The 25,989-nt window shown below is 44.2% G+C and overlaps 2 protein-coding genes across 2 annotated transcripts; both read left to right on the plus strand.

Moving 5' to 3' along the window:
* The first annotated feature begins 5,154 nt into the window (after positions 1-5,154).
* Positions 5,155-6,446, plus strand: SNRPF (small nuclear ribonucleoprotein polypeptide F). The gene is made up of 4 exons (XM_049792181.1): positions 5,155-5,261; positions 5,364-5,489; positions 5,706-5,770; positions 6,325-6,446. The coding sequence occupies exons 1-4, from the start codon at positions 5,259-5,261 to the stop codon at positions 6,389-6,391; spliced, it is 261 nt and encodes an 86-aa protein (XP_049648138.1). The 5' UTR covers positions 5,155-5,258; the 3' UTR covers positions 6,392-6,446.
* Positions 6,447-13,290: 6,844 nt separating this feature from the next.
* Positions 13,291-25,463, plus strand: AMDHD1 (amidohydrolase domain containing 1). The gene is made up of 9 exons (XM_049792183.1): positions 13,291-13,444; positions 14,419-14,525; positions 15,517-15,581; positions 16,158-16,435; positions 20,395-20,620; positions 21,600-21,724; positions 24,092-24,185; positions 24,587-24,747; positions 25,201-25,463. Exons 1-9 carry the CDS (start codon positions 13,308-13,310, stop codon positions 25,313-25,315), a joined length of 1,308 nt encoding a protein of 435 aa, XP_049648140.1. The 5' UTR covers positions 13,291-13,307; the 3' UTR covers positions 25,316-25,463.
* The last annotated feature ends 526 nt before the right edge of the window (positions 25,464-25,989 follow it).

Genomic DNA, 25,989 nt, shown 5'->3' on the forward strand with positions numbered 1-25,989 from the left:
CAACTTGCCACCTAACAGAGAGAGCCTCCAACACCAGCCAGAGTTTCTGAGCTCTGCTCAGACAGATTTCTCAAAACACCAACTCTTCAACCACTTCTGTGATTTGGAGCCAGCTATTAGTTTCCATTAAGATGTCTGTGTGAAAGCACAGTTTCCAAATTCCTTCTGCACAATGCTTGATGCCCCCCCTTTTTGACACACAGAAGAATGCCATTTTATTATTTATACAGATCACTTTGTTTTCCTCAGCACATAATTTCAATTCCAATTCATTAATGTCAAAGCATAAAAGAAACAGCAGCACATAAAGCAACAAAAGTTTGCCAAAACCAGAAGATAACAGCTGATAATTAAGGAAGTCCCATTATTTCTTGGCAAAGGAGCCTGTGTTTTCAGAGGCACATTCTTAAAGGGCCTCTCTTTAGTGTAGCTGCATAATTTCCATGAATACTATTTGCACAAATAAAGGTTTTCAATATGCATAAAAGGAGGCTTTAATGTTCCCATAATTTCTGTACAATACAAATCCTATGCCCCTTCTCGCTGGCACAGCCCAGCCTGGTCACAGGTTCACAGCAGAGCCACCCCAGCAAACCTCCGGGGTAGCAGGGGGGAGCAAAAAGGATTTGTGACTCCATCAAGATCTGGGCTTTTGTTAGCGTATACCTGCCACCCCTCAAACCTCATTTCATACCGACATGGCTCCCTGGGAAAAAGGCATCGTGTCGATCTGAAACTGCACATAAATCCTCTACCCAAGCAGAAACCCTCTGTTTCCATCATTCCAGGCTCACCTCCACCTCCCGCCCTCCGCGTCCCTCACAGCACGGTCTCGGCTCGCCGGGCAAGTCCACCCCAAACAGACTTTTGCATCTCGCTTGCGTTTTCTCACATTGGTATGCCAGCCACTGCTGGGTACGCGGGGCTGATAGCAAGTCCCTTGTTTTTTGTGGTTCCCCTGTGCCCTTCCCTTCAGCTGTTTCCAAGCGTTGTTCAGCAAGACTAAGCATCTGCTCTAGGCTACGGTCTTACACCGAGATGAAAACGTGGCAGCATGCGGAAAGAGGCACGTTAACTTGGGTCAAACCTGAAACAGGCTAGCCAGGTTTGTGGCTCCTCGCACTTGGGATTCTGTATACCCACCAGTAGCACAGCTCAGCTTCGGTTTGGTTGATGAGGATCTTGGAGAGAAATTACAGACCCCTGTTCTTCCGAAGCCTGATGTCACGACCTACTGGATCCCAGTCCTGATCCACACTTAAGGTCGGTGGTGGACAGCTATTGCCTCATTGATGGGAGATTTGATCAAAGACAGTGTTATTAAAATGACAAATTGTCAACAAAGAGAGGAAAGATGTTTTACTGGTAGAGATCTCTGTGAAAACACTGCTTGAAGAGAAACTTTTATTCTGGCAAAGCCCCAGGTGGTCAGGATTATACCTCATGTGCGGGCTGTCAGCAATCCACATATAATGCCATGGCATTTCCCAAGTCACCAAGAACTGATAGCTGACAGATTTTTTGCACATACAAAAAAATTTTATTTCTTATTGGAAAAGATTTTCAGACAAAATTTCATCAGATACTTTCTCTAGAAAATTTGTGGACAAGAGCAAATTTTTCACTACAGTATGATTTACAATGGCAAATCTTCTATTATGCCTATTGCTGAAGGAAAAATAAATTTATTTCATGGCAAGATTTGGCCTGAGTCCTAGCTCCTCTTCACATTTTAGCAGTATTGCTACAGCAGCAAAACTCTCCGAGGGTGCACACATCCCTAAAATCCTTCTAGGTCTGCAAGTGTCACCACCACTGCATCCCGAAGTAGTTAGAATAGAGAGCGTGTCAGAAACCAGCTCCTGGTCTGCACAAGGCTACTTAACCGTCTAGCTTAGACCGAGGCATCGTATCACCTAATATTTTCACAACAGACACTGCAGTTTGGGAGTCTGGCAAAGGGGGAGGAAGGAGGGTGGTACATCACCTGGGACAGGTTCGTATGGGGAGAGCAGCAGGTTCTTACACAGCTCTGTCAATTATGAACCCAACAAAATCAGAAGCCGAGGTTCATCCGTCGCCTAGCAGGGCTAACTCCGTGCTGCTACACTGCATTTATTTTGAAGCACAACTGTCCTTTGAAGGCACTGTCTCCTGGAGGAGCTTCCTTTTTGTTAACTCAGCTCTCCCCATGCTTAATTCAGGGCTGTGCCTTCACGGCTGCTTTAAGTTCTCTGATTGCAACTGGTGCTCATCTCACAGTGTCTTCGGTGTAATGGCAAAGTTGACACTGCTACTAGTCTGGCAGAAATAACCGCATGGTACCAGAAATAATGATGCCGGAGAGCAGTGCCGCAGAGCAAAATCCCATTTACACCGGCATATCGCTAGGAAAAGGCATGGGAAGGTCACTAAATGTGCAGCCCAGAAGCTGGAACATGGGACAGCTCTGAAAGTTTCCTTAAGAAATGTGTTTATGGCAGGCAGAAGGGGTTATTGCAGGGAGGTCCCGTCTCAGCGAGCTCAGCTCAATCAGGAAATACTTCCGGGCAGCTCAGCTTTCTCTCAGCGATGTGAGGGTACAGAGGCTAGCCCCCTCTGCCTGGCATTACGGTGACGTGGCGTGTTAATGATGTCAGTGAGCATTTGCACTTACACAGATAACACCATCTAATGAATCCCTCCACCAGAAATGCTGCAGCCATCGGATGTCCAGCTGCTTAATGTGTTTCCTCAGGAACAGAGTGTAGGCAGTCGTACCCTTGAGCTGTAAGGGAAAATCCTATCCATCCACCGAAGACCCAAGGTTTGGAGTAATCTATGACAAAAATTCTTTCCTGTTCATTTCCTGTTGAGCAGCAGCCTAAATACCCCGGCCCAAAGGCAGAAAAGAATGTGAACGATTACTTCCCCTATTACATGAGGACAAAAGGTGAACTTCACCCCGGTGCTGAAGGTCAGAAGACCAGCGTAAGCAAACTATCTTTGAGTCAGAATGATTCAGTCAACAAGGTAAACAGCAAATTCCTTACAGGGGGGGAAAAAAAAGCAAAAGCTATTTCATATCCTGATTAACCAAGTTATCCCGTTAACTACATCAGATGTAGTCACGCATTCTGTGCTTTCAGTACTCCTTCCTACCCTACCGCCACATAAAATTGCTGCAGACCCAGTCTACAGCTGATGAGATTACTGACGCGTGAATTCATGCACCGATTGTGAAACCAGAAGTCAGGCACTCCAGCTCTCTGACTTCTACGCTGATATCTACGACCCTGGGAAATTCTTCTGGGTTTTGATAACTTTATAACAACAGGGCTGGAATATTTACTCATCTGTCAGAGGAACAGAGTGTATTAAAAGCAGAACGTAATTGCTCCTGTATTTCTTGGTACACAAAAAGTTTTCCCAACATGAGTAGGAGACGTTGTGATCAAAATTGGTTCAATATATAAAAATAAGAAGTGCTGTTTACAAATAACATACCAAAGCTGTTATATTGCCAGTCACAGATATACAGATTTATCCTTGGCAATTGTCAGAGAAGCGCAGAAATTACTCCCACAGTATGACTTTATCCCAGACACTCTAAGCTCATTGCATTCTGCCACGTTATCACTTGAAATCAGCTATTTCAAGTGGCATGAAAAATTTTGCTATATACACACCATTTCCTGTGTGTTCACGCTTTTCCTACATAGCCTCAACACAGACTTCCTCACAGAAATCTTATAACTTAGTTACTCTTTCAGCTGGCCCACAGTTAGTCTTGCTACCAGAAAGACTCTTAGCATAATTTTGATGTTCTTGTTGCCCATCCAATACACCCTGAAAGAAAAATCACACTCATTTCTAATGATCATGGAAGCAAGTATCTGAGTGCACTTTTGATACAAACCAGTTAAAAACAATTACAATTCCAACTCTTATTCATTCCTATGCATCCACAAAGGTATCACAACCACTGTGAGTGAGGACAGTCTGGATCTGGGGAAGACAGGTTGTTGAGTCAACAGCATTAAACACTCAGCTGTAAGCAGGTGACGATGGTTTTACTTTCAACACTAAGGCACTAGACTGACCTTTGGGAGGTAAGGTGCACAAAAAAAATTGTAATAGTTCTGTTACAGAAAGGTTAGTTCCTGAATGTATGTTTTCCACATTCAGCACCCAATACATTGAAGATGAAGGGAATATGCTGTATGCAGGAACATAAATACACATTGCAGCACTTGATGACTTCAGAGATAGAGTAGTAGAGGACATTAGTGTAGATGTGACAAACCAGTAAACAGTACAAACACTGGTTCAACATATTTGCCTGTCAAATGTTGCATCACAAATTATAGCTAGAGCAGGACGGCCGTTCATGGGTGTGAACAGGCTGATTGCTCGCTACAGCCAAGAAAAGCTCTGGCAACGTCTTCACCTGGGAGCCAAATGAGCTCGAGTAGAGCACTCGCGCACTGGCAAAGACATCGCTTACGCGTCTCATAACCTCCAAGCTTTTCTATCTATGCGTGTGGAGTAACGAAAAAGTACTGGTCCGCAAATTCATTCTTAACCACGGATGGATGCCGGCAGGTAAACAGGAGGGGAGTTTGCCCGAAGCCTCCCGTGACGAGCCACCGCCACCTCGTGGAGATCGACCTGCACGGAAAGAGAAGGAAACACAAGACAGGCTTAACTGCTGCTGAGCCGGACACGGTCCTCAGAGCCGGTAAATCCCGAGGTGAAAAGTAAGCAACACCCTGGTGGGAAGGGACACGGTCCCACCCGCGCACACCCCACACCCCCCCCCCGACTGCACAGGAGCGGTGCCTCCACTCCCGGCCGGGAGGGCAGCTGCTGCTCCAGGCGTCCGACTTTCAAGGCTAAATGAGGTTGTTGCCGGCCTGGAGGGGGGGTAAAACCGGCCCCCGGGTGCCTGCGAGGAGGGAAAGGTCTGAGGTGCGCAGGGAAAGGCCTGAGGTGAGGAGAGAAACGCCGCCCGCCACAACATGGCGGCGCCCAGCAGCCCCGGCGCGCCTCAGGTCGCCGCCGATTGGTTGGTAAAGAGAGGAGGGCGCTCAACCCGACCAATGAGAGAGGCCTAGCCAATGGGGCAGCCCCGCTTCAGCCTATCACGAGTGCGGCGCGGGGTCAGAGGAGGTAGCGGCGCTCTCCCCGGAAGTGGAAGCGGACGAGCGGTCGGACCGCCCGTTTTCCCGCTGCGCGCACGAGGAGTTTCTCGCGCGGGCCGCCGCCGTCCCGTCGCCATGGTGAGGGCGGGGGGGGGAGGGGGCGTTATGGGGAGCCGTTAACGGCCCTGAGGCGGCGGTGAGGGGCGGGAAGGGTCTGACCCGTTTGTTCTCCCCCGGCAGAGCCTGCCCCTCAACCCCAAACCCTTCCTCAACGGGCTGACGGGGAAACCGGTGATGGTGAAGCTGAAGTGGGGGATGGAGTACAAGGGTTACCTCGTCTCCGTCGACGGGTACATGAACATGCAGGTGAGGTGTGAGGGGAGGGGGTAAGACCCCCGCCGGGAGGGTCTGTTGGGGGGGTTCTGAGGGGTCGGTGGAGGGAGCGGGGTCGCCGGGCCCGGCCCTGTTGCTGGGGGGGGGGGGGGTGGGCCGCGGGGTAAACCCGCCATCTGCGTTGCGAAGCGTTTGCTTTTTTTTTTGCCTTAAAATCACTCCCGAGTTGTGCCGGTTCTTCTTTTCAAGCTTGCGAACACAGAGGAGTACATAGACGGTGCGCTGTCCGGACACCTGGGTGAAGTTTTGATAAGGTAATCGAGATATTTGTGGCAGCGGCCGTAAATCTTGTCACTCACGCTGAAACTTGCGGGTTTTGTCTAACTGGGATGCTAAGTGTTGGTGTAAGTCCTGTGTGAAGGCTACTAGATCCCTTCTGAGGGGCGGAAAAATGAATTTTGAAAATGTTCGTAAAGAAGCATTAATGATCTCTTTTTCAGGTAACTAAATACCTTAGTTTTCCAGACTACTGTATATCAATCTCTTGGCACTAGTAGAGCATCTTAGTGTTTTGCTTCTGAAAGCGTTTTGCATGCTTGGAAATTAAACTTGACCATAACTGTTAACCCAAGAGTAAAGATCTCTCATACAGCCTTGTCAGCCAGTTACTGCTTTTATAAACTCGGTGTTTTTGTAGTTGTGACGAACTTTGTGGAAAGCTGTACGAGGTTAACAGCAGCAATTTTGTTATGTGGCGTTTGGCTGTTGCCAGGCTACACTCAGGGAGGAAAATGCTTAAAGTAGTGCGTATAAGGGGCGGAAAATTAAAATACTTACAGTTAAGGGAATGCTTTGTTTCTCTTTACAGGTGCAATAATGTTTTGTACATCAGAGGTGTGGAAGAAGAGGAAGAAGATGGAGAAATGAGGGAATAGGTGTTTTGTATAGCTGGAAATAAACTTTTTTTTTCTTTGTTTTGTTTTTCCATAATTTTGTAATAATGTGTTTACTTTTTTCAATTGTATTTCAATATGGGGAAAGTTAACTCTTGGAAAGGTTTCCTGTTTTTTGTTGGCATCCAAAAAAAACTAATGCTGGAGGAATAGGCAACTATTTAAATTTAAAATTGAAAATATTAGAATGAGAAGTGAATATTTAAAAACAAACACACACACCCAACTTTTAAGTATTACCAGTGTCCACGAATGCCATTACTGTCAAGGGAAATACCTGAATTCAAGTGATTCCTGGAATAAACTAGATCTTCAAAGTTGTGTACTCCAAAAGAAAATAGATGGTTCATTTGCGGGGTAGTTCAGTTTAGCATCAGTGTCAGTACTCTGCTGTCAGGTAGTTATATGGAATGCAGACTAACATATAATAGAAGGTGAGGAATGTTTTGTCACGTGTATGTGACTTTCTTGTGTCATTCTAAGCTGCATCACTGAGTAGACTGAAGGAGCTGCAGGACTTGCCTTTTCTTTCCATAACGATGATAATACGGGCTGCGGAATGAGCAGCAGAAGAACTTATAAAAAAATACCCTGGTGTGCGAACTGCAGGCTGCTGCTGATTCCGTAATGATTCCTTCAGCTCTGAATTGGTTGACTAAGAGGATGCAGCTGTAAGGCTTTGTAGCCTTCTTTCAATAGAAACCAAGTTTCACCTCTAAGTGAAAAATTAAGTCATCTTCAGTATTTGCAGGAACCTCATTCTTAGCTGTCTTTTCTGCTTTAATGGCTGAAGGCTGTGAACAAAATACCAGTTATCTTCCCATCTGAAACACAGGAAAATAGGGCAGTCTATAAAGTTTACGGTATGCATGTAGTTACTATTTAAATACACTCTATCTTCAAACCTGTTCATAAACTATTTGGAAATAGTTGTGAAGGCTTCACTGCAGGTGGGATGTGGAGATCCGCTATACCGCAGTGTCTCTAAGAAATATTTTGCTTTGGGTCACGAATCTTGGAAGTGTGGCTGTACAGTCCTTATTAAGGAAGGACAAATTTGTATTGACTTTGTAGCTAATATCTGTGCAAAGAAAAGCCTCTTGGCAGCTGTAAATGCCCATAGACTTCAATGGCATTAATAGACTGAAGACAACACACTGCAAAATGGAAGTGTACCTTCCCAGTCCCTGTCATAAAAATAAAGTCTCTCTTTGTTATCAGGCATTTGGAATGTTAAGAGTTTTGGCAGGAACACAATAACCATGTTTTCAAATGTTTACTCTTAAACACTGGGGTTAATAACTGCATGTCCCTTACCTACCAGCATTTCCTAAGATGGGCTGTTGCTTTGTCAGTGCTGCCAGTCCGAGACTCCCTGTTAGAGGCTCTGAGGGAGCCAACAATTGCTGCCCGTAAGATGTGGCGCGGAGAGGCGTGCTGCAAACCAGAACCCAGACAGCTGGAGGTACGTTTCGTGAACGTAAATTACAACTATTGTATTACTTTGCCCTTCTCTCGTCAGTGATTGCTGATACAGAAGTATTATCCCTGTTTTACGCGTGGGGAAAATAGAACTCCTCCTTTATCCTGCTGTGATCTCAATCGTGGAGCTTCACAAAAGGTAAAAGTCCCTTTGGTCCTCTGCTGTGGTCCTGGCCTGCCTTCGGCATGGTCATAGGGTGGAAAAGGGAGAGGAAGGGACCCTTCTCTGCTCTTTGCAGGCTCCAGCCCCTTCCCTGACAGGATTTGTACAGGCACATTGCACTGAAGCCTGAGATGATATGGAAAAAAAGAGGTTTTCCGGAAGCCTTGCAGCATGCCACAGGTTGTGTCATTGGCTTCCTTGGTTTGGAGAGGAGCTATGTGATGGCAAACTAATTCGGGAATAAAGCCAGCATTATCGCCAGCTTCCCATCTTAGCTTTAAATGCCTCCACAAAGCGCTGGGTATGAGCTTTGAGTAAACCACTCAAAGCGGAGGGCGACTGGGGTCCTACCACCGGCCTCCTGGCAGCACTGCAGGGAGCTCAGCGCCAGCTCCGCACCGGTCCCTTCTCTGTGCATCACCACCAGCAGCGGTTCGATGCAAAGGCTTCTGAAATAAGGTATCGACACGAAGGACACCTGCAAACTCAATCTCATACCTCAGCATATTCACAAAGGAGTTTATCTTTCAGGTTAAACAGTATTGTTTGTCACCTATAGAAAACCGTCAGTGTTTTCAGCTATTTAAAGTGGAAATCTCGGGGACAAATTGGTCATGAGTGCAATTCCACAAAAACTCAGCTAGTGCTGCTTATTTACCAGTAAAAGACCCCACAGAAATCACTGTATACAGATCTCGGCTCCGCTACCTGGCCACCAAATGTGGTAGGACCCTGTGAGCGCTCTGGCTTTCATCCATTCGTTTTCATACTAAAATTCAAGGTTTCTTTAGTAGCAGCAGACTGTAGTAGCTGTAGTGTACAGATAGGAAGAAAAAGGATAGTTTATCACAAAGTCTAGCAGTCCTTTTAAAGGTGGATATGGTTCCAACTTTTTTTTCATTGTCCCCTGAAGGACAAACTGTGGAAAGAAACAAATCTCTGCAGACTGCTGTGTTTCTAAAAGGCCCAGTAAAATCAGTAGCTTTCTGTGGAGGGGCAGCGCTCTAAATAAAGACCGTGGCCTTAAAACCTGTATCTAAATGAAAAAAATCAAAATTCTACAAAAATCTAGGCTAAGATGAATAATAGGAGAGACAAGTGGACTTATATTTTGCAAAAGCAAAAATGCTTTTTTGACAGGTACATTCATTAGACTTCAAACTCAGAAAGATGCTTGTATTTTTGCATAGCATCAGGCATCGAACACAGTGACTAAATAGTACTTTGCCGGACAACTTCATAACTAATCTTGGTTCTTACGCCGACACACTGTGAAGATGGACGCATGTTGTTTGTTTAGCTTTGCTACCACAACGTGTTCCATTCATCTCCATGGGAGAACCTGTGCAGGTGAGGTTAGACAAAGACTTACACATGTGCTTAATTCAGATTTTGGTCCTAATTGGTGTGAAAAGAATTGCAATGCAGATGAAGGTAAGGTACTCTGAACACATCAGTCTAATTGGAGCTGGTCCTTGGCTGGTGCAGAGGTAGCAACATGGATACCAACAGATTTTTTCCTTTCTTCTGGAGCAAGTCCAAACGTCAGAAGAATTGCAACCATTCTCTTACATTATGTATGTATTAAAGATATAAATAAAAGGGCTTGTGGTTTTACTTTTGAAATATAAGGTATATAAAGTAACTAAAAAAAATAAAATGCCTTCATGTGTTTAAGTTGTTCAAATGGTTTATGGGATAAAAGAAATCGGAGCCAAAGTAGTAGTACACTCCCATCAGCAAAAGATTATACCCTGCAAAACTACTTCCTAAATACGGTAAGGAGTTACAAAGTCACAAAAAAGCCGAGAAAGACACGTAGCAAGACTCGAAACACACAATGCATGTGGTTTTGAGCTTATTTTTTGTGTCACTCATTTACGTACAGGTTTGTTTGCTGTTTAGTTTTGACTTGGAAACCTTCCCATTCCTAAGAGCAGCCAAAAAAAAGTACGCGACCTAGCTGAGAAGACCCTAAATTCTTATCGTTGCTAAGAGACAACATGCTGCGAACTCTGTCTTGCACAGATCACTGACCGCAAAGAATGACGAGCTTTGGCCGTAAGGCCAGATGCTGGAGTGGTACCAGTTCCTGGGTCTGGATGTGTCCACGTCCTCGCTCCCGACGGGACAGGGGTGCACGCAAGCTCCCCGTTTTACCTCAGCGGCAGTTTTTGTCAAAAGGAAACCAAGGCGCATAGGTTGGAAAGGTGACGCTACGCTCGGAGAGAACCACTCCTGCCGAATTAGGTGCCCCAGGGCGGACTGTGGTGTTCCCCCAAAAGGTCCCCCCCATCACCGGGGGTTATGGAATTTGTGAGAGAAATTAAGACGGAACCTGGGAACAGAGGGAGGATTCTCTACTTTTGCTGTTTTGGTTTTTTTTTTTTCCTCTCTATTCTTTCTGCTACCTTACTTTGTTTAATTTTTTGGTGAAATGAGTTATTTTCCAACCCAAACTGACAAACTCAAGGAACTTAAAACACCCAGTGATAACATAAATAAAATGAGCGTAGGATATTATCCTCAAGCTGTTTTAGGAACACACACCTTTTCAGCAGGCAAAGATCGACCAGCTCTGTAAAGAGCTGGCTTTCCATTTTTTACTGTGAAAGGAGTTATCTTCTTTTGTTTGCTTTTATCAACACCTATAAAATTTTGCAGAAAAATAAATTATTATCATACTATTGAAGATACTACATTTAAAAATTATTTTCAAAAAGCACTTTCACTGAAACATTAAGGTTGGGATTTAAAGTCTCTAAGTTTAAGGAATTTAGGCAGGGTTCCTGCAGCACCCTACCGTCCTCTGTTTACAGCCAATGAATTCTGCCAACATTTTTAAAATACAACCCAACATTTAGAATCTGTACTTTTTGTATCAAACTCAAGTCTTCCCTGAGGACGCAACCTAGAAACCGCTTCTGCATTTACCTTTCTGGGCAGTATTCTTAAAAATACATCAGGCACAGCATGTCAGCAACCAGTGACTTTGCAGTGGATTGACCTTTTGCTTCACAGGCTGATCTGTTACAGAGAAAAATCTTCACAGGAAAAGAACCAGGGCATATACAACTACAGAAGCACAGCTGTATGTTTTCTGCAAGCAGAATAGAAGTCTGGGAATGAAATACACTCCTGTCTTACTAAGCACAAAATCTTCACCTATTCTGAGGATTTAAATCAGGATCTGCTGCTGGTTCTTGGAAAAAACCTAGTGCACCGAACTGATTTTTATCCTTAAGAGTGTAACAACACAGTTCTTGCAGGTGTAAAGCTTTACACAGAACTGATCTTTCCTTTTTTCCCCCCTTTTACCAAAACTAATGTTACAAGTAGCTGGAATCTGAGATTGGATCACCAGAAAGAGAGCTGCAGTATCACCTTTGCTCTTTGAAATTCTTTCTGGAATTGCTGAAAGAGACAAAAGGCAAAAAATGTGTAGATGTGAGAAACATAATCGTAAGAAGCATTCGGGCCAGTTTCTGTTGGACTTCCAGCCCTTGCTCACAGAAGCACCCGATGGCCAGGCAGGCAATTAAACGTGGGGAAGTGCAAATACGGGGGGGGGACTTTAACGTTCACTGGTGGTCCTCTCAAGGGCAGAAAGAACTGCTCATTGAACATATACACCCTAAAATATTAGTGAATACGAGGAAGATGACTTTGCGGTACTCACCCTGCTGTAAGACAGCGCTACAGCGAAGCTGTTTGTTCTAGACCTCTTTATCTGCCTGCCATCCCACCTCGCACAGAGAAACTGCGTGCGAGTGGGGGCTGCTCCCTCCTGCTCCGGCTAAATCATCTTCTCCCCGCTGCTTTTATTGGCAGGACCGCTCCGGCGAGTGCCAGGCTCCACCACGGCGTGCTGCGTTTCGTTCCTGACACAGCGGCTCTCACCCCACCGCCGCTGCTTAAGCATCCCCCCCACCATGGAGTGTCCTTCTGCCCTTGCTATCACGCTGTTGCAAGGTTCCTCTTTAATTTCTGCTTTCAAACATACCGCAATACTGCCAGGGAAAGCCAAAGTCAGCAGCAGGAACTCCTGGAAGCAGTAAAGCATCACCTATTACCTCTCCTGTCAATCTTCTGCATGCCAAGTGGGAGAGAATGTTGAGGAGGAAGATGAAGATTATGTCGTGGTGCAGTGTTGAGCCAGTGGAGCGGTATCACAAGATAACACCTGACGCTATCATAGTTTTATTCACTTTTCAGGTTTGTTATTAAGTGCAAAATACTGCATTTTACCTGCATGCCTTGCCTGATTTGCAAACGAGACTTGAGCAGAAATGCTTATTCAAAGAGCTACCTTATCCATCTGTTTCTGCTGTACAGGAATATGTATAGGCACGCAAGTGTGTTACAAGAATTTTAAATTGATCCACTTTCCAAAAGAAGAGAAGGTGTCTAAAGAAGTTTCCCACCACCAGAAAGGTGTTTGAGGGACCACTTATTTAGAAAGACACTCCATTTTCCAGCTGGGAATTACTGGAGCCCTATGCACGCTACGAATGTTTGAAGAGAGCAGAAAACCAAAAATCCACGTTTGAGAGTAAATATTTGCTCCCTGATTCTTCCTTCCTTAATTCTGTAGGGGGCAGCAGAATTGCACAAAACCATTCGATCGCCGACTTGGATAAATATCTGCCTGGATAAATTAAGGTCTGCCTGAATATCTGGTGCGGTGAGAGGTGTTACGGTCCCCGAGGGGCTGGTGCTGGGATGCTGGCGAGGTGACGGACACTGGTGAGGTGATGGATGCTGGGGAGCAGGGGGGTGAGCAGACCAATGCTCCCAGTTCAGAAGCGGCTGTTTTCTTGGCTAAAGGGAAATCTCCAGGTAGTGCAGTGCAGACAGAGGGCTCCGGGAATCCCCACCCGGCAAAACGGCTGCTTTGAAGTTTATCGTAAACCGGCGTGGTGTATGGATGTTGTCACATCACCCCGGACCTCATCAGGAACAGCGCCCTTAAAGCCCTGTATCTTTTTCAGCCCAAATTTCCCCCACGTGCCGAACGTGGCACGGGTGAGGCGGGTGGCCGTGACCATCCTCATCCCCGTCCGCCCCATCCCTGGTTTTGCCTCCCACCCCTCGTGTCTTCACCCTCCGTTGGGAATTGGCTGAGCAAAGACCAGCCCCGGGCAGGATCGGGGTTGGGATTAGGGTCAACGTCAGGCCTGGGGACTTTGACCCCAAGGGCGGCCGCTCTCCCCCCCCCTTCACCGCCCGCCATTTGCCTCGCTGCCCTCTGCCATGGCGGGCCGGCACCGTCTCCTGCTGGAGAACGCTCAGCAACTGGTGCTGGTCTGCGGCCGGGGCGAGGAGTATCTGCTACGGGACGGTGCCGCCGGTCTGACCGTGCTGAGGGACGCCAGCGTGGTGGTGGGGCTGTGAGTGAAGGGGGACGGGGTTGGGTGGGGGGGTCGCTGCTGGCATCAAAAAGGGCCCCCGTCATTTCGATAATTTCAGCTCATATAGTGGTGACGGCCTTTGTCGCGCCGCGGTCGGGCTTCCACTGCTCGTGAAGAGAAATTCCAGCCTGGTGCTGAGCACCACTGCTGCCTCTGCCGCGTTTCTAGGGGAACCGACGTGAACTAATAGCCATCCTAGGAGTAATTTCTGCAATTAACGAAACGGTCGTCAATAATGAACGTACATAATTACGCCTCTCCCATTTCTAAATGCTCCAACCGCTATTCGCTGCTTAAAAACTCAGCCGTGTAGCACAGAGGTACCTTTGGTGAGGTACCCGTGATGATTCCCGGTGACTATTCCAGTGGCTTGCAAAAAGCCGGAGAAAGACAAGGCTGAAAGGGCAGTGGTGCCGCGTGCGCCCCGGGAAGCTCCTCTCGTGGAGGTGGAGGTCCATGCGTGGTGTAGGATTCCCGGCACCATCCTTGAGCTCCACCGGGAGAAAATCACTGTTGAATGGAAGATGAGCCCCAAAGAGATTCATCCCTATGGCTTCCAAGGGTATGATTCAGGTCCGGGTAGCCGAGGCTGGCGATGACAGTTTGGGTTTGGCGAGGGGAAGAGCGACCTGCAGATACGCGTTGGAGGAATGATGTACCTCTGCTGATCCACCAGAGAAAAATAATGTTGTCTAGCAGGAGTTAGAACGAAAGAGCGCCATGGTTTCATCCTGAGGGCTCTAAGCAGAGGACGTGATGAGTGTTACGGCAAAACTTGAAACGCATGGCATTACCCTGCTGTTTTCTGCGCATCTGTCAGATTAGCTCACCACCTCCCGTGTGCATCTTCATTCCGGCCGACGGTCCCTGGTGGTGCTCCGGGAGCTCTGACGGGGACCACTTCGCTTTTCAACGGGCTCACGCTTCGTTTGTTCGTTGTCTGTCGTTTGCAGAGATGGTTGTATCAAAGCCGTGGGCCGGGCAGATGTTATTCGCAATCAGTTTTCAGGAGCAACGTTTGAAAAAGTAATTGACTGCTCCGGGAAGTGTGTGTTACCAGGTAGGTGTGTTTTTTCATAACGATACAATGCCAAATGGCAGCAAGAGCTTAGAGACGAGGTGAGCGTGTATTAAACATCCCTCCGTCCTTTTTCCCCTGAGTTCAGTACTGGTTTGACAACGTCTTGTGTTGAGGGGCAGAGCATCGTAGCTTCCTCATGGGGAGAGCTGCAAGAGGAAAATTGCAGCACTCGGGATGTTTTTTGGGGCTTCATGGTGGAGCTCTTGGTTCGTCTTACATCTGCTCCTCTGTTTCATAGATCGCAACGGTAACGTAGCTGGCCCGCCGAGTGACTTTTCAGATTCACCTCTATTTTCTGTACCGTTTCCACCCACCAGCTGCCCAGCGCGGAGCTCAGTCCCTCCGTCCTGCCCACAGCCGGTTGGAGGCGAAAGGGCAGCGCAGGATTTTAAGTCACATACTCTGCAACTTTACCTGACAAAAAAATAAACCCGGGCAAGACTATTGCGTGTTAAACTTTGCAAGTGGTGTTAGCACACGAGCTGTTAGACCTCTGTTTTGTTTGCAATGGCCTTGGGCATTCAGGAGTGTTGGTTTGACAGCGTGCAGAAAAAGTGGAGTAAATGGACTATTGCTAGAGTAAGTGCCAGCATACTAAGCCCAGCCTAAGCAGTTTGCCTTTTTTTTAAAGAACACAGACTTACGGTCTAATGAACTCTTTCAAAGTTTGTCATTTATAATTTCTTCCACGGTTTGAAAACGTCATCAAAGCAACATGAAAAAACTCAGCAACTGATGCATTTACCTAGAGACATTTTGGATAAGGAGTCACACCTAAAAAAATTGAAAGAAAATTAATAGCCTTTGAAGAAAATCCTAGATTTGTGGCTGGTTGGATTTTTCTTTTTCTCTAACCAATAGAGACTTTATAGGGGAGCTTCTGCTGCCCATTTAATCTGCTTGCACGCTCATAACCTTTTCTCTTACAGAGTGAAGTAACTCCAGTGTACATTTACTTTGTTTTCTTTAGGCCTGGTAGATGCACACACGCACCCGGTGTGGGCTGGTGATAGGGTACATGAGTTTGCAATGAAGGTAATGACATACAGAGCTGGATTTTTCTTCCTCTTTTTTATGCATAACTATTGCTACTTTCTAGCGACTCCCATTTTTCATCTGTAGAAAAATATATAATTTCTGTCAGATAATCTAACTGAGGGAGGAGGGAGGGATGATTTTTGAGTACTGGTAGGCTGAGAGAGGAGTGTAGCTGCAGCCTTTGCAGCCAGCCTTGACACATTTTTGCACTAATTGAGGCAATACAGGAGTGCTGCCTGCTATTACCACCTAAATCTTGGATTTTTCTTTCTCTTTTTCCATATAAATGAATTTTTGAGCTAGAGATAGGTTTTCCTCCTGGGCTCAGGGGGAAGCAAATCTTCAGAATAATTCTCTTTATGTTGCTTCTTATATAATTTCTTCACTTCAGTAGAGGGGAGGGAGAAGAGGAGGGGGAGGGAGGAAGAATGAATGGGGATTTTTTCCGCCTGTCCTTTTTTCTCTCACTGCAAAGAGACCTCAAGGCGCTTTCCAGAATCCCTTGGACAGAAAATGCACATTTAATGGCTAACTGTATGGCGGGGTTGGTTTTTGTTTTCTTTTTTCCCCAAGTTGGCAGGTGCGTCCTATATGGAGATCCACCAGGCTGGGGGAGGAATACATTTTACTGTGGAACACACTCGGAAGGCCACAGAAGAAGAGCTGTTCAATACTTTCAAACACCGGCTCGAACGCATGCGCAGAGCAGGATCTACGTTGGTTGAGTGCAAGAGTGGATATGGCTTAAACTTAGAAACGGAGCTTAAAATGCTCAGGGTGATCGAACGCGCTAAGCAATCGATGGATATTGGCATTTCTTCAACGTACTGCGGAGCTCATTCTGTGCCGAAGTAATATGACTTGGTTTTTCTTGCCCTTGTTAAGTATTACTGCTTTGTATAGAAATTTGGCTGCTGTTTTCAGAAAGGTTTCTTCTGCCCAGCCCTCCAAAAATAGAACATATTTGAAACAATAGCCAGTATTTACAGCAGGCTTTCCTAAATTTTAATTTGAAGGAAGACACGGAAGCATTATTTACTGGCTACTGAATACCAACATAAGCTTGCTGCTACCCTTCAAGCTTAGTCTCTGCCATGAGCTTTTAAAAATACTGTATTTAATCCTCATATACCTCAGTAAACAAAGCTTAATTATGCTTCCATGAATGAAGAACTGCATCCGTCTTATAGGTAGAGGATTAAAGTAAAGGTGCTTAATCACAACTGTTTTGATGGCTCTACTAGACTTACCATAACAAGCCAGCCTTTCTCACTTTGACATTTTTTTCTCTATGATGAAAATAACATCTTCAAGTTACTAGATTTCATTGTACGAAAGAATTAATGAGGAGTTTTAGCTAGGTGGGTGTATGTGAACCATATATTTTGACAAGACCAAGCAGCAGGCTGCTGCAAAACAAGGCGTGTAAGATGGAGGCAGGCTTAGCATCACGGGGATACTTTGGCAATCTTCAAGAGATGTTCATTAAAAAAAAAAACAAACCCCAAACTAAAAAAATCTACCTTTTCCAACATTCAAGAAAACATGACCCGAATACATTTATTTGCATTCTAATTACCCTGTATTTGGAGCAGGGTGGGAAATTATCTTTCGTTAATGTAGTTACTCAAAAAGCATCCTGGATCATCTTCAGTAACTGGAAGATGGTTAAGAAAAAAGTAACTAAAATCTGCTGAAAACACCAAATATTTCTTTCACGTAATTATACTAAAGTTTGGAGGACTTAACTGTAAAATATAATTGGAAGTTTTATGCCAAACTATATATGTTTCTTAGCCCTTCCTTTCCTCTTCCCCTAAAAAGCCTTGGGAGGATTTCAGTCAAAACCTGGTAGTCTTTCCCACTAAAATATTTCAAGCATTTCTGTAAACTAATGAAATAATTTCCAGTATTTTTACAAATATATCAAATCTTTTGTGTTGGAAAGACAGGTATACTGTCTCACTCTCTGCACAGTTCTCTCCCCACTGATGCATGTCAACCATAACAAAATACAGGGAGTGAGGATATTGTGTTTTAAATAAGGAGAAAAGGTCGATGGGGATTTGAGGAAGTTTCTTGAAGGGAATACTGAATTATCTGTATTTTCCAGTTTGGTTCTTCCTGAATCCTCTTCTCTCTTCATTCAGATGTTCACGCCTAGAATATTTTGGCTGATTTTTTTGCTACCCTTCAAATTTAGTCTCTGCCCCAGTTTTTTATTTTGACCAGGAGGAATTCTGCACTTCTTCCCTGATCCAAGGCCCGATGTTCAGAGCCTTTGGCTGGCTCCTGAACATCTGGGCCAGTAACGTGCTGAGGGAAGCATCCCGCTTTGTTGAGCTCCAATTTTAAACTCTGAATTTCCTGCAGCTTCAGTAACAGTGGAGGATCTCAAGGGGAACATGTTGTCCGCAGGCCTGGGGCTGGGAATTGCTCTTTGATATTATTTATGCAAATGTGATGATGATTTGGTGGATTCTAGAAGCTGTTAAACAGACATCTTCCAAGTCACTTAAGCTCATGCCAGTTTTCTTTCAGCATTATGTTCCATAAAACTGCATAAATCATACAAACAAAAGAGTAAGATCGATTTAACTGTTTTTATTTAAATCTTCTCGATTTATGTAGGTCTAAAAATGTAATGCACTTTTTTTTTTTGTTGTAGGTACTTAATGGCAACTCTTGACTAGATAGCCATTAGAAGTCTAATAATCTTCTGAAGGTTTTGGAATGATCATAGTCGTGCAAATTTGTTACCACCAATCTGCTAACATTGAATCAATTTAAAATCATTCTATTTAATGGGAAACAAGAAAGCAATGTTATGCTTGCTCATGGAAAACGCTGCTTAGATCCCCACGTGGCTGCTCCCGAGGAGCTTTGTGAAGTTCTTGCTAAGCCATTTGCTTGCTTCTTACACTTGGCTTAATTCACTATTGCAAGTCTGACCTCTTAGAGCAGAAGCGTCACCAGGAAGTTCATTTAATCGATAAAGGTGTCAACTCTTCCACGTTGCCAAGTCTTGCAATACGTAGCATGTCTTGTAAAGCTTCAATATGTGGAGTCTTAAGAGAAGCCTACCTCCAGACTTGCCAGCGCTGGTTATTCTTTTTTCCCACCTGGAAATTAGCTTTGGGCAGATGTTGAGAACTTGCTTCGTGTATCTGTTCATGATTCTAGGTTACAGTAATTCAGTCTGATTTTCTGCTTCCAGAAGGCACCATTGACACATGATTCACATTGACCCTGCTCTGCACCAGGGCAAGGATCAGATGAGCTCCAGAGGTCCTTACAAACACAATTATTCTGTGGGATTATGAAACAGTGCGTTGGTAATACTCAGTACTCACTGAAGTGTGTGCCAAACAGCGCAGGCTACTTTAGCCTGAGCCATCCTAGAGAAAAATAAGGTTGCTCTGTTTATAGTGATCCTTCTTCCCATCCATTGCTTTTAAAAAGTGTTTCCAGCCTTGGAACTTCCAGACTCGGAGTATGTCCAGTTCTTTAGGAATTGAACCTAAAAAGCTCACAGCAGGGAGGCAAAGAAATAACTGATCTCTTATCCCGCTAGTCAGCATTTTGAATCAAATTAATGATTTTGGGGATGTGTGATTCTAAGTTGGTTTTGTTTGGGTTTTTTTTGATTGGCAAGGATTCACTGGGCCCTTTTCATCTTTAGGAAGAATTTTCAAAGTGATTTCCTGAGCAGAAGTCTCTTACATTAAAACAACGGCAGTTTTGTATTCTTGGGCATTATGTCCCCCCCCAAATTGAAACAAAGACTTGTGTTTCCCTCTGTTTTGTCTTGGCTCTGGTCCTAATCTTTCAGCCCAAACTCCTCCGAAGGCTGCTGAGTAAGAGAAGAAAAAGGAGAAGGTTTGGCATGGTAAAAGCCTGAGCAACCCCACCCTTCGGCGAGAGGGGAACCAAAGAAGGGCCGTAACCCGGGTTCTGCGCTGCTTTATAACTGCACAGCCTGTCTGTAAATCAGAGCAGAATTTGGCTTCTTGAATTTACTGCCACAGTAAAGCTCCCAACTCACCCACCCCTGGCACTTGTATAAGGCCGGTCCGTGCGCGCCTTACAGTGCCTGAAATGAGGATTGAGATGTCACAGACGTTTAGCTGCAGTACGTCACTTATCTTTAGATCTTGAAATTGCAAAATACTAACTCAACCGCATATTTGGGGATTATTCACTCTTTCAGAGGCATTTATTGATCTCTCCTGGGTTATCTTTGTGTAATGGGGAGTTCATAAATGGTTCTGACTTTCGTAAATTGAACCTCGGGAGGCCCCTCTGATTTAGAAACAGTTTTCTAGCTGTCATTCTGAATGATATAAAAGGAGGAGAGGCAAATTTAAAATAATGATTTGTGCTTCACATCCCCTTTGAGCTTTGATACTTGCATAAAAATATTGCATTAAAACCATTCAGCATATTTAAATAATAATTTACATATTTGGAATAGTTGTGTTTTAGGATAAGGTATAAGGAGGTCAGAATATGTGAATAGGAAAGCAGAAGAATTCATTTTAAAATATCCCGTACCTTGGTTAGTATCCACAACACCAACCTTATAAAAATATATATAGTAATACAATCTAATATTCTCTGAGTGGAAAGTAACTCTTGTTTGAGAGTACATGAAGTACGGTAGTTTTAAATTTTTTAAGCTGAAGGGTTTTTAAATTATTTGTATTTGCATCATTTTCTAAATAACCTAGTAATTGCATGTATGATTTGAATGTTTGCCAGACTTCAGGGATGTTAAGCTTACAGCTCCATAACATTTTCTTTTCATTAGAGGGAAAACTGCTACTGAAGCTACAGATGACATTATCAATAACCATCTCCCTAAACTGAAAGAACTCCAACTAAGTGGTGAAATACATGTTAACAATATAGATGTGTTCTGTGAGAAGGGAGTCTTTGATCTGGAGTCTACTAGGAGAATTCTTCAAGCTGGAAAAGATATAGGGTTACAGATTAACTTTCATGGTGATGAGCTGCATCCGATGAAATCCGCTGAGGTACGTCTTTCTTAACATCCAGTTAAGCCATTTTTGCTCTTGCGAGAGCTGAATCTTTAAAAGAACTGCAGTTTTCAAAACCGAGGTTTTCTTTCCTAAGACTTTATAAAATAGACCATTCATAGACACCTGTTTCTATCAGACGGTAGAAAGCGCAGCCCTTGTGCAGCTTTGGAGTTCAGGACATGGGAGGAAGCCTTGACCTCTGGGACTAACGTGCGCTGCTTAATCAAACATTGACTTTGCTTATCTTCCGCATGGGATACAGATGGGGAAGGTGGATATCTGTGAACCTAAGAATGACAAAAACATGGTTTCTATGCGACTTGAAAAATCTTTTTTCCTTGAATGTCCTGTTAGCAGCAAGGAGTCAGATGTGATGTGAGCACACTCAGAGGGGTGGTTTAGTCAAGAATAGGCTCCCAAATATCTTGATAAAGAGAGTCACTCTGAGACCATATTTCACCATCATTTAAACATTCTTTCCTTCCTGTGGAGTCCGCTCAAGTTATTATCTGCTGTATATATATAAAAAAAACCAAAACCCCCCAAAACCCCAAAACTTGATGAATCATAAGAGCCTTTTTGGCGCTTCGCCATTGAAGGCAGCAGTTGCGCTACTAGTTCTGCAACCAGTGTCAGTTTTATCAACCATTTTCTGCCGGATACTTTGTGAACAGGAGTTGATAAAGGTTTTATCCATAGCTGTCGCATAGTTTGCATGTTAGTCTGTTAAAAACACCGCTGAAGGTACGCTTCCACTCAGTGGATGGTTACCTTTTTGTGATCAACTTTTCCTGCAGTAAATTAGGAAATATTTTGTCTCTGTATTCCGTTTGCTCTTTCAAGCTTTCTTTATGATTTTTCTGTTAGTAAATTTTACATTAGTAGTAAATTGTCTCCTCCAGGCATTTGCAAACAATATTGCTTTACTGAATTAATTGAGAACGGTGAGTAATTTTCTTGAAAATCTGCTTAGCTTGGAGCTGAACTAGGAGCCCGGGCTATCAGCCACCTGGAAGAAGTTAGCGATGAAGGTATCACGGCGATGGCAAGAGCTAAGTGCGCCGCTGTCCTTTTACCAACAACTGCCTACATGCTAAGGTAAGGGCACTAGATCGGAGGAAAACTTTTGTAACAGCAAACTCATGTTTGTGGTTTTAGGGTCTTTTAATGTAAAAGTGTAAGCTTGTATCTATGCCTTAAAGATCAGACCGGATCAGTGAAGACAATCACAAATACAAAGAGCTGAATGAGCCTCCTTATGTCTTGTTTCTGGTGGCAATCCTCAAAAATGAGGCGATAGCCTACTTCACAGAAGTCTCACAGTAGATTTGGAGTGGTTCAGTCAACACTGGAATTTAACCCTTATGACAGGCTAAGGTAATAATCAGGCATTCATTTAAGAAGAAAACCGGACTGGTTTTCTTTAATCCATTTAGACTTTGAAAACTGAGTTGGCTTCTTTTCAGGCAAATTATATCTGCAGTATATGTATTTGCTCTCTTGCAGAAGGTTTTGCTGGCAAATGGATCCTTTGGTTATCAAAAGAGCTGAAAGACTGTAGATAACATTTTAAAAATCTCATCTGATTTTACCTAGGCAACACTGAGCAGAATCTCCTTTAAGAACACTATTTTCCATATGCAGGTATTACAGATAAGCATAGATGGCTCACCTGCTTATCCCTAATACCAAAAATAAGCCAATTAATTAGATGATGAGGACCGTGACCCACTAACACCTTCCCTCCTGTGAAGAGAAGATCCTTGAGCTGATTTTGGTTTATTTTCAACAGCCTGCTTTCCGAGGCATCGAGGCTTGTGCCTTCGCCACCTGAGCTCACTTCCATGTCCGTGCTCGTGTTTCTATTTGTGGTTAGGTGTTCGTGTCCTGCGCCCGTGCTTTTGAACCGCTGGCTGATTGCAACTACATGCACTGCCAAAATACAGATCTCGGGGAGGACGTGTGGTCCAGCAAACTGATCCCAGGCAGGGAGGTAAAGGAAACAACAGAGATGCAGCCACCTCTGCAGAAGGCTGCGGCTGTAACTCACGTATTCCTCCAGAGACTCTGGGGTGGAAAGTTTATAAACTCAGGATAAGCCTAAGACGGGGATAATAACGAGCCATAGAAAATGCAGCCTTATTTGTTGCAGTGTCCGGTGCACTGTCTACTGAACACAGGCCTCCCAGTCTAAAAATGAAGAAGCCATGAATGAGATACCGGATAAAAGAGTATGAGATGTGCAATGCATGAGAAGTTCCTATGAGATGATGTGGTACATGCTGTGCTGGCCTCCCTCAGCTCCTTCCACACCCCTTACGAGAGCTCAGACCTCGGGAGGTCCTGCCCCTACGCTATCCCCTGGTTTTAAGAAACGCAGTAGTGGTTCGGGGCTTCACGTGATGACCAGAGCTGGGCTGGAGAGTTGCTTAATGGTAGGAACACTCTCATTTTGGCCTTGGCTAAGCACTGCCTGCAGTACGCTAAGGAGTCTGGCAGCAGAGCACAGCAGGGGATGCAGAGGCTGGAAAGACAAGTGAGGATGGGGAACGGCTCTTCGGACAAATCTTTTTAAACACAGTTAACTCCCGGAGCATTGTGTTGGGCACGAACAGGCGGTATTTTCTCATAAATCTGCTAAGAGGCTTCTATAGGGAGAGGATTGTCTTATATCAAATGCAAGCACTTCACTGAGATTTCATTTATTGTTCTTTTCTGTTAACTGCAGTGCTTTTAAGACTACTTTTTGAGCAGCAGTTGCTCTAATGTTTCATTTCTATTGTTACACTGGTTTATTTTTCGACACGACGTTTGGCGCTATTGGCCTTACAGCAACTATGGCTAAAACTTCTTAGAGAGTGTATTTCCTAGTGCCCACCCTTGCAAACACCTACTCAGATCAATCCAATGGCTGAACAATTCTGAAATGGCTATTCCATATATTGAAGTTATTGAAGATATTTTTTGCATTAACATCGCTGAGTGAGAAAATCCTCTAATATATAAAAATTAAATTTGCAGCCTCAACTTACTATTTCGAATTGCCAACAGAATCAGGAAGGGACTATTGCATTGCTTGTGCCACTTCTCATATTTGGGAGCCTGTCTTTGAAGCTATAAGGACCAGAAAATCACTTTTTTGAGAAATGAAGATTTTCACCTTGTAAATCCTTAAGTGGCTGAGGTCTGGGTAGATACCAGAATTTCAGTGGCCTGGAGCCTGAGGCTTGGTACTGGCTGCTGCCACATGCTGTTACTGCAAAAGCAGTGGATCACAATTCCCTTTTATGCTGTCTGTAGGTTGATAGGTAGGGAGCCAAGGGGAGAATTCGGGCTCTCGTCTCCAAAAAGGATTAGTGTAACTGAATGCATGAATGTAGCCAAACCAAGTGATGACTTTTGCTCTTGTAAATCATCATACAATAACTAAGTGAATTGTACTGACAAGTGTCTTTTTCCCACTAGACTGAAGCAACCTCAAGCTAGAAAAATGTTAGAAGAAGGAGTTATAGTTGCTCTTGGCAGTGACTTTAATCCTAATGCGTACTGTTTTTCAATGGTAAGCTATTCCCAATACTTATGACACCACAAAATTATGAAATCTCTTACTAGGACAACTTGTGTATAGATCTTGCACGCTTAAGACAGTCTTCATATCCGCAAAGAGAGCTGTATGCCCTGCTTAAACAACTGCTCGTGCTTATTTATGTGTGATGGTCGTTTTTGCCAGAAATTCTTGAAACCAGAAGGGGTTCTATTCTTCATATGCACTGAGAGGCTTATAAAATGGCTCTCAAAGTTCTTGATTTCTGAGTTCTCATTCTGGAGTTGGCAAGATTTACATTACACAGGACAACTTCTGTTGCACAAGGAGGGAGGAAAGTACTTGGGGATTTCAGGCATCAACAGCTTTGTTTGTTTTACTGGTAACTCCCATTTTCCACTTAACTTGCCTACTAGCCTATGGTGATGCATCTGGCCTGTGTAAACATGAAGATGTCAATGAATGAAGCACTGGTAGCTGCCACCATTAATGCGGCTTATGCTTTGGGAAAATCGGACACGCATGGCTCCATAGAGGCTGGCAAGCAGGGGGATCTTATTATCATAAACTCATCAAGGTTTGTTCTTCCATTGTCATTTGAAATGTGATTGAACATAAGGGACTTTGTTTTTCATCATGTTTGGACAGTGGAGAGGTTACTGAATTCCTCATGCTTTAGAAGTTATTTTCATCTGAAAAAAGGGACACTGCTAGTGTTTTAGACCTACTTTCATGCTCCTTAATCACTCCAGTGGAAAATAAAGCGTAAGGCTTTTGGGGTTAATATTACAAATGATCCTTGCCTAATTACAAATTATCTACAGATAATACCTATTTATTTTGCGGAAGGAATTCGCTACTGATTTGTACATTAACTCACTGTATTCACACAACAAGTGATCAACATGTAGACATGGTACAGTGTTTTCCCATGGTTCAAGCAAATCTTTTATAATTGCCAGGTATACTAGGTATGTGACCTGCTTTTATGCAAGTCTGGATATTCTTAAACATCTTGTAATCTTTTTAGGTGGGAGCACTTGATTTACCAGTTTGGGGGACATGAAGCATTGATCAACTACGTTATAGTGAAAGGAAAAGTCGTCTATCAAAATGAGACATGTGGGACAATGAGCAGCTACTGAGAGAAGACAGTAATTTAGGAAGCTACTATAATCAAATTAGCATGGAGTATTTCAACACAACAGACAAATCAGATTTGTATTTACCGATAAATTGTTTGCTTGCTCACCTTACGAGCCCTCTTACTCAAATAAACTTTACCAAGCGTTACCCATTTGGTGCGTCTTCATGTGTGTTGTCCGTCTCTCCACTACATGAAAATAATTCCTAATTGTATCCATTTCAAATAAGATAGTTTCCAAAAATGGTTTCCTATACAGTTTTAATCTATAAAATTATTATATTTGAAAATAACCCAGACAAACCACCAATGAATAAAGACGTTTGGATCCCAGTAAAATTTACTGGGAAGAGTGATGTTAAGTAACCTGTGATGCAGGGCCAAGGGCTCAGGCATGCACATTTGGAATGGCCCTTGGCAGTGCTGGGAGGCCACAGCATCCCGAGGCAATGTTCAGCCTCAAACTCAGCAGATACCAGGAACCACAGTCGTGGTGGGCAGCACAGTATCCTACCTCTCCAAAATACCAAATCTCCTGGTTTCTGTAGCCTTGAAACCCAGTGGGAGCCAGCAGCCAGGAGCCCAGCAAGGTGCTGCAGCCCGTCCTTCGCTGAGGATCTTGCACCTCCTTCGGGGCTGTAGGGGCACAAGGAGAAGGAGGAGAGGAAAATGCAA

Source organism: Accipiter gentilis, chromosome 34 (genome assembly GCF_929443795.1).
Source record: "Accipiter gentilis chromosome 34, bAccGen1.1, whole genome shotgun sequence".
In the NCBI taxonomy this organism is placed as follows: domain Eukaryota; kingdom Metazoa; phylum Chordata; class Aves; order Accipitriformes; family Accipitridae; genus Astur; species Astur gentilis.

Excerpts from the sequence above, each read along its gene's own strand:
- SNRPF (XM_049792181.1), top strand. Across the intron at positions 5,490-5,705 it reads ACGGGTACATGAACATGCAG|CTTGCGAACACAGAGGAGTA; the intron begins GTGAGGTGTGAG and ends CTTCTTTTCAAG. Across the intron at positions 5,771-6,324 it reads CTGGGTGAAGTTTTGATAAG|GTGCAATAATGTTTTGTACA; the intron begins GTAATCGAGATA and ends TTCTCTTTACAG.
- AMDHD1 (XM_049792183.1), top strand. The coding sequence starts at position 13,308 with ATGGCGGGCCGGCACCGTCTCCTGCTGGAGAACGCTCAGCAACTGGTG. Across the intron at positions 15,582-16,157 it reads TACATGAGTTTGCAATGAAG|TTGGCAGGTGCGTCCTATAT; the intron begins GTAATGACATAC and ends TTTTTCCCCAAG. Across the intron at positions 21,725-24,091 it reads ACAACTGCCTACATGCTAAG|ACTGAAGCAACCTCAAGCTA; the intron begins GTAAGGGCACTA and ends TTTTCCCACTAG.